The 9090-nt window shown below is 37.0% G+C and overlaps 1 protein-coding gene across 1 annotated transcript; it reads right to left on the bottom strand.

Moving 5' to 3' along the window:
* Positions 1–1234: 1234 nt before the first annotated feature.
* Positions 1235–1669, bottom strand: GLRG_11921 (uncharacterized protein; the record flags this gene model as incomplete). The annotated part of the gene is made up of 3 exons (XM_008102604.1): positions 1235–1256; positions 1352–1446; positions 1505–1669. The coding sequence occupies 3 exons, from the start codon at positions 1667–1669 to the stop codon at positions 1235–1237; spliced, it is 282 nt and encodes a 93-aa protein (XP_008100795.1).
* Positions 1670–9090: the final 7421 nt, after the last annotated feature.

Raw genomic sequence — 9090 nt, forward strand, 5'->3', positions numbered from 1 at the left:
AAGAAAGTAGTTTACTAGATTCTTTTAGTTCTCTTAAAGAAATAGTATTTAAGGTAAGGTGTTAGCTTTATAATAAGGTAATAAGGTTTATAATATTAAAAAGGTTATATATTATATAAAGTATTAACTAAGAGCTTAGTAATAAGGTTATACTACCCCTAAGGGTCTCTAACTTTATAAAAATAGCTAATACTAGTATAGCTAGTTTCTAAGGAGGTAAATATAAAATAACTAATAGATAGTTTTAAGTTATAATTAACAAATAGTTACTTATAAATAATATATCTTGTCTTAAGAGGGTAAATAGGCTAAGTTAGGTAATATAAAACACCTTTTAAAGCTATAGTAAGTAAATAGTAAGGAGAATAATAAGGTTAAATTAATAAAATAGTATAGAAAATAAAAAAAGTAGGCTATCTTTTATAGGCCTAGTAGAATTTAGCTACACTAATAATTTCTTTATAAGCTAATTAAAGTATATAATTAGTATACCTATGTAAGAGTTATACTTATAAATTAATACCTTATACCTGTCTACTAATTCTTATATATTTAGACGATTTACTTTATGTTATATTTATGTTATATAGACTTTTAGTATATAAATTAATTATTACTAGACTAATAAGATAATGACTAGCATATAGCTAAAGTTATTAAATACTTTAAAACCTCCTTAGATTTAGAGAATTTAAGATTAGGCTGTTATTTTACCCTTATGTACGATATTTATCAAGTTAGTAGAGCCTGAGGGGGAGTGTTGTGAGGGGGCCCGTGTGCTGGGAGGTCACGTGACCTCCTGGGCCCCTCACCTTATTACTAGCCTCTGCCCATAGCCTTGAGAGGAGGATTTCCTTACTACCACACACCACTACAGATCACCACAATACCATTGCTATTGCGCCTCACTTCTCGCTGTTGTGCTCCCTTAATAGGCGGTAAATATAGATAGAGGTTAAAGTATAAAGTAGGAATTTAGGGACAGCTAGTTAACGTTTTGTATTAGCGATGTGGGGCGGATTGGATTAACCTCTGACCGCTTCGGCTGTCTGCCAGACCCTACTATCCGGGCATAGCTGCTAACTAAAGAGCAGCTTCATAACCGTGTAGGAATAAATCAATCAATCAATCCTGACAAAAAAGAAAAAGGAAGTCCCGAATGACCATTGACACACAAATCTTTCCATTCCAAGCCTAACGATCCTCAGAAAATTCTAAACTCATCACACATAAATCAAGCCCTGACAGCCTTGTAGCTGTACCGAGAGGAATAACACCATTCTAAACATAACTTAGTAAGTAGATGTAGATAGGTAAAGGTAGGGAAAAAAAAAAGGCTTGGGGTACAAACATCATGGAGCTGTAGCAATCTCTGCTACCAAGATTACTCGCAGAAGCCAGCAAGGTGGCAATCATTGCTGCAGCATTGGCTATCAGAAGAGCAAACTGCGTTGCGTGGCTTGCATCCATCGCGTCCCGGCCTGACGGGCCTCTTGGGTCTGACCGCAGGGTCGCGACTTTCGAGGTCAGCTTCGTAGAGAGCTTCGAGCTCGTTGGCTTCGACGACACGAGCTTCAATATCGGTTTGTTCATGGCCAGCCTGGTCAAGCATGGCGCAGGCCGCGCTGGACAGACCGAAAATCAAGACAGCTGCTTGGAAGAAACGCATGTTGACGACTGGAGGGATGTTATAGGCGGGTACTGATGAGTAGGAATAGTGTAAGTGAATGTAAGTAGTTTGAGATGCTGTGTTAGATGATGACCTGGATTGTAAAAGTCTCTTGGAGTGGGATGACTACGTCCTTATATACAAAAATACAGAGTGGCTTTTTTAGCGTTTGATCATACTAAACACACAAGACTCCTAAGTGAGCTCGTGGTTTACTATGATCGGGTTCCGATAGTAGATAGAGCCGCCAAGGAGGAGATCAGTTTGCGCGGAGATTGTTTTCATGCGTATATTAGTCCGTAGTGGGAAATAACGTTATATTGACTAATTCATGGTTTAACAATGCGTAAGCTTTAATTAATATACATACATATGCTTAATAGAGAGGAATAGAAACACACGTGCACGACATCTCCTGTGCGGCTATAGCAAGTCCAGCCAGCCAGCTATGAACACCATTGTAGAGTTTAATCAACAGCGGCCCTACACGTCAACTAATTACCCCCAAACCGCTACTACCTAATCCAACTGCCTTAGCAGGCGCGCCTATCTAGGTATTGTAGTCAGTGGAAATCAAGGCTGACGGGAATCCAGCGATGCACTACAAGGTGTAAAAGGCGCTGTTTATGCACAATCGGATACGCCTTAGAAGACGCTCGTAGCAGCGGCCATGCTGCTTGTAGTACCTAAGCCCATGAACTTGCACAGACGAATTAGTTGCCTCATCGGCAATGAGTGACTGTGGGGCTATGGTGTTAATCTGGACCGATAAAGTCAAGGACCGTGAGTGAGGGCGCCCGATTTCTCAGCTACCACAACGTACGAGTCAAGCGGCCCCTCTTAAGCTCGCGCAGGCACACGATAACACACAGTAGCAGGGAAAAATAGAATATCCCCACCAGGTTGCACCCACAGATGATAGAGTCAGCATACAGCTTCTATGCCTTCTTATTCAGTAGATAGAGGGCTATCCTAACAGCTAGCGGGCAGGCTGTCAGGCTGCTAGAAGGACTGTACAGATAGTAAAGGGGGTATCTGTTAGTTAGCAGGCAAAGATACTTTCTTTCGGCCTGCTAGCAAGTAGTAATATATAATCTTCACTTAACCCCCTATCACCAAGGCTTCTTCCAGAGTTTTCAGGCTTTTCCACAAGCTTTCGGACATATCCAAGTTATAAGCCTAATTTCTACTAATAGTAATAATATACAGATACTTCTACTCACACTTTACTTCTTATACGGACGGAGAGACTAACAATATTCTATATATCCCTACACCTTACGCTATGCCTTCTAAGTCTGGCCCTTATCTCTTCCTTATAAGCAAGCGCGTACTAACTCACGGCTTAGTGCCCCTAACCACCAGGCTGTCTGTTAAGTCCTCCGTCCTAAGTCTAGTAAACAAGCATCTTCCCTACACCTTATTCCGCCCCCTTTCTTCTCTCTCCGCCAGAGTCCTCTAAGCATTTATGCTGTAGCTTGTTACGTTCCGTAGGGAGGGATATAGTAAACCTTACGGGTTGCATTTTAATATAGTTAGCTTTCCTTTGCAGTCGCGCGTCTTGTTTGTCTTCCCGCATTGATTGTGCAACTTGCAGTATGGGACTGCAATTTACGGAGACGGTTCTGTCGTGGTTGGTCTGGCGGGCGCTTAACACGCAGTACCACGTTTGCTGCGGCTAGGGCCGCCGCGCAAGGGGTTCATAGGAGGCATTATGTATAACTGCAATAAGGCAAAGGTAAAGTGCCTACAGGTGGCTGCTTGTCGCTAAGTGGTGCACCGGGCTAACAGCAAGTTGGTACTGCGGTCTTATTGTGTTATTCCATTCGCGTAGAAACGATTTTGTCGCGCGTTGCTGGACCTTCGCTGCGAGGACAGCACACATATAGCGAGTGGGTGGGGGCGGACGGCCTCCACGTTAACATAGTATCAAAGCCCGCTACCCCCTTAATTAGTGTTCATAGACCTGTGTTGCATTGCCGGCCTCCAACCTGCAGGGTTATCTACAGTCGCAATAACCGCATTCCACGAGCACAGCGAGCTTGCTACAGGGAGCTTCCATTCATGTGTAGGGGGAGGCAGGGGACCAGGCACTACTATATCCTTCCTCGCGCCTTTAGGTCGGACGACGAGACCAACCATGGCAGACCCTGCAGAGTGGGCGGCCGACCGCATAGCCGACCTCGAGCGAGGACCGCAGCCACCCTCGTTGAAGAATATTACATGAGAAGAGCGCGCGGAGTGACTAACCCCCCCCCACCCTTCACCGTTGCCGAGGTGTCGTTGCCGGTGGGATGCAGCCTGTCTTTGGAAAAGTGCGGCGGCTCACGCTTCATGCCTCACGCGTCACATCAGCTCGCTTCCCCTCTAAATGGAACGGGTAGATAGAGTAAAATTACTATACCCTATGCGGGTAATAATAAGGTGATGTAATTTACCGCGTGGGAGGGTAATTTTTTCTGTTAGCTTAATATTTATAGGTACTCTTAGCTACTTATATTATTATAAGAGATTTTATTCCTATTAGTCCTAAAAGTTACGTATAGTAAAATCTAGCGGGCGTATTTATACTTACGCTTCGCTTAGCTAGGAGATATATATTTTATTCCCTAGTATCTCTATATCCTAATACGTACCTAACTATAACAAGCCTAGCTACTACCCTTACTTTTAGTAAGAACTCTTACTATGGTATGATAGGTAAGTTTAAACTTCATAACAGGTAGTGTGGAGTTGTGACCCACGTATGAGAGACTCTCACTGGCCAGAATTATGGTAGATGTGCACAAGAACCTCAAAGTACCGTCGCTAAAATAATCAAAAAAGCACGGCCACATTTACCTGACGAGGGGGTTAAACTTTAGCCTGATACTATAGTAAATAGCTACTTATAAGCTTATTATATGTATTTTATTTATAGCTAGTGTTTACGCTACGAATTACAAGGCCTAGAAGAGCCCACGTGATCGCCAGCCTGCTTAAAAGCGTGCGCCAGCCGGCCACATATGGCTCTAGACCTTTCTATTCTTTATCTTTTATATATTTAGACCTATAATATGAGAGCTTTTTAGCTAATTAAAGGTCTAAGAAGATCACTATTTTCCCTACCTTCCTTCTTTCCTAACAGATTATAATAAATAGTAGCATAACTAAGCAAGCAGCAATCTGCTAGCCTGCTTATTACTAAAGCTTACTACTACACCTGTTAATCTTAAAAGGCAGGTATAGTAATAACGCCTTCTTACTTTACTTTATAATAACTACGCCTTAGATCTTGACTTGTAGCGGCCTCTAGTAAATCTGCCTCTACTAAGGAGAGCTACTTCCTTTATAAGGAAAATAGTCGCTTTTCTACTACCTTTTCCCTAAAGGAAGAGAGGCTGGCCCTGGCGGCAAGCACGGCCTCTAGAAGAGCCCCACCTTATAAAACGCATGTTAACCTTATCTCTTCTAACTGTGAGTCCATGCGCTTAAAAGGGAAGGTTAATATACGCTTATAACTACCAGAAAGTCAGCTAGTTAGAAGGGGTAAAAAAGCAGCCCTAAATCCTCTAGTAGTACCGTAGACTCTCGTTAAATCAAATAACCGCTAGTAAGCAAGCTAGCTAATAATAGTTAGCGTGTATCTACTACGTTAAGCCTAAGGTAGAAGGCGGTCAAACCACTAACCCACCTACCCACGTACCTAGCCAGCCAGGTTTGCACCCTGACTTCCTGCTGACGTACAATAGTACCAGGCCAAAGTTAATTACCCCTGTTAGGTAACTAATGTTCACCCCCCTACTACAGGACTTCACTTTTGGTGAATATTCACCCCCTATTACGATATCAGCTGTAGGGGGTAACATCATAGGAGTAATTAACTTAGCCCTGCCACCCTGTACGTGACTAACCGTATCTAATCTCTGTTTCTGCTAGCACGCTATACCTATCACAGCGGCCGCTATACCCCTTACTGTTAGCTTGCTTACTAGCGATTATTCGGTTTAACAAGAGTCTATGGTAACGGTCTGTCTTAGCGGCAACTAGGCCTACTTTATGATAGAGGAAGGCACTAACCTTAGCGGCAGCCACTATAGTAACAACAGCCGTAGTACTCCGTAAAGTAGGCAGCTACAAGGGTAGTTACTATAGTGAGGGCAGCTACGGCAGTGGGCCGGATGAGGATGATCCTATTACTAATTAGCCGGCGATTAACCAAAGCGATAAAGATAAGGGCCAAAGTGAGGGCCACGATAACAATAAGGGCCAAAGTAAGGGCCGAGATGAGGGTGATAGTGATGGCAGTTACTGAGGGCAGTAAGGACTTTCTTTAATGGGCGGCAATTGTTACGCTACGAATTACAGGGCCTAGAAGAGCCAACGTGATCGCCGGCCCGCTTAAAAGCGCGCGCCAGCTGGCCACGCGTGGGTCTAGACCTTTCTATTTATTATCTTTTATATATTTAGACCCATAATATAAGAGCTTTTTAGCTAATTAAAGGTCTAGGAAGATTACTATTTTCCCTACTTTCCTTCTTTCCTAACAGATTATAACAGCTAGGCTAAAATAACTATAGTATTATTAATATAAATAGTAATTCTGTCTTTATCTAGCTAAATATACTAAAGTAATAAGACTAGTTTAGCCTTTGCTCCTTTAGATTCTATATTAAAGACCTCTACTTTAGGTAGCCTTTAGTATTACTAATATAAATATATACTTTCCTATATAGCTTTAGTCTAAGAGAGGCTAGTTAACTATATACTAAGTTATACACCTAACGTAATCTATTACTATAATTTAGGGATTAATAGGGCTTAACCTAGGCTTTTAGTAAATTAGGCTTCTTTAGGTATATATATACTAAATAAGAAAATACCCTCTACTAATACTAATAAGGTAAAGTATTAAGTGTAGGTTTAGGGCAGTAATAGAAAAGTAGTAATAGTAGAAACTAAAAGAATAAGAGGTAAAGGGGAGATAGCTAAAATAAGGAAGTAGAATAAGGGGTAAGGTAAGAGAAAAGGTTGTTTAGGTAGTTAGTAGTATAGTAAAATATAGGTTAGAGTATAGCAAAATTAAGAGTAAAAGCAGTAGAAAAAAGGTGTAAATATATAGGTTAATAGCGCTATAGTACCTATAGGAACACTAACACAGCCTTTCTAGTAGCTATTATAGTTCTAACAGGATAAAGCTAGGCTATAGTAGTGTTATAAAGTAACGTAGTATAAAGGTAAAGCGTAATAATAAAGTAGTAAAGTAAGATAAATAATAATAAGAAGCTAAATAAATAATATAAGATAAGATAAGTAATAAATAAAAGGTGTATTTATAGTTAACCTTTTTTCTATAAAAGGTTACTTACTAAAGGGATATATACCTAAGGTATATATAACATATTATATATATATTAGGTATTTAGTCCTTACTATTTATCTATCTCCTAACTATAGGCACTTACTACCTTATCCTATAATAAGTGCCCCTCTTTAAAAAGACCTTATCTTTTTCTACTAAATACTTTAGAAGCTAATTAAGAAAGTAATAGCTACTATTTTTTTATCTCCCTTATATTATAGCCTTATGTCTTAAGGTTATTTATTTATATTCTAACCTTACTATTTACTTATTATTATTATTACCTAAGTTAATAGCCCTAGCCTAATGCTTTTTTTTATAGGCCTATAAGGCTACTAAGCCTTTTTACTAGTTAGGGTTACTTATTACTTTTACTACTTAAGCTTATATTACTAATAACACTTTAGGTAGTAGTATATATCTTTTACTAAAAGTAAAGTGTTTTTATAAGTAAAGTAACTTAATCTTATAACTATTTAAAATCCCTAGCTTTAAACTTATTAAGAGTGTTAAGATTATTTACCTTATAGTTAAGGTTCTTAATCTTATCTTTAATAGTATTAATCTATTTCTTAACGTTATTAATTTAGGCTGCCTACTAGTAAATCTTCTTAGCCTTAGTGTATAAGCTTTTTCTAATAGCCTTATTAATATTACCTTATATTACTATAGCTACTTTAGCCTTATTAATAGCTATTACTAAGGTAGTAGTGTTCTTTATATTCTTATAAATTAACTTAGTATACTTATTAACTTTAGTAGTAAGGTTAGTAACTTAGTCTTCTAGCTAGTTAATTAGGTATAATTAGCTCTTTATATAGTAAGTATACTAGATTTCTAGTATAAGAATATAGTCTAGACACTAGATAAGTAAAAGGGTACTTATAACCTTAAAATTACTTTACTTAGGTTAGTATAAAAATATAAAGCTAATTAACACTATATAACTAAGAAGTTCCTTAGACTATAGTTTATTTTTCTTATAATTAATAAAAATAATATCTATAGAGGCTATAATCTACTATTAGAAGTACTTATCTAAGGTTAAGAAGGTATATAACTATTTAGTATTAAAGCTTTATTAGCTTATATAGAAGCACTAGACCTAGACCTTAGTCTCTTTATATAGTATTTAGTTACTACTACTATAAAAGGCTTTATTAAGATATATAATTACCTTTTTCTTAATAAAGATTATTAACTTTTTAGTAGTAGATATATTCTTATATAAAGCAGTAAGTGCTTTTACCTTAGCTACTATAGTAACCTTTTTTACTATCTTATTTCTAGCCTTTTTAATAGCACTTTATTTAGTTAATAGTATACTATCTTAATTAAGTATATTAAAGTATTACTTAATATATTTATAAAGCTTATTATATTCTTTTTATTACTTAACTATTTTTTATTACTAAATATATTTATTAGCCTTCTTATTCTTATTATAAATACTATCTAAGAGTTTAATTTTCTTAGTTAGGACTTTAGATACCTTAAAGTTCTTACTACTTACCTTATTATTATTAGAGTTAAGGTTAAGATCTATATTACTATTATCCTTATTACTATAGTTAAAGTCCTTTATAGCAGCCTTATTATTTTAGCTTTTCTTACTTATACTACTTATACTAGTGTCTAGCTAGTTATTATCTTAGGCTAATAGATTAACATAAGTAAAGCTAGGTCTTATAGCGCTACTACTATACTTCTTTATAGGCTACTAATTACTAGTAGCGCTAGCCTAAGTAAAGTAGTTAATATACTTAGATATCTTACTATTATTAATATTATTATTAATAAATTTACTAAAGTTAAAGGTTTCTTAATTAAGGACGTCTTTAAGTAAGTTAATCAACTTATAGAGTTAGGTTTTCTTAATAGTATAACTATAAGGTTATATAATATATCTATAATTAGCTTTAACTACTACTAGTGTTATAAAAAATAAAAGTAAATTATAATATAAAGGTAATAGTAAATTATAAAAAGAAAAGTAATAAGTTAAATAGGTTAAAAAAATTAGAAAATAGTAGTTATAAGTAAGTAAGTTAAAATATCTTCTAGCTATTAACTATAGGTA

The sequence above is a fragment of the Colletotrichum graminicola genome (assembly GCF_000149035.1).
Source record: "Colletotrichum graminicola M1.001 genomic scaffold supercont1.198, whole genome shotgun sequence".
Classification (NCBI taxonomy): Eukaryota; Fungi; Ascomycota; class Sordariomycetes; order Glomerellales; family Glomerellaceae; genus Colletotrichum; species Colletotrichum graminicola.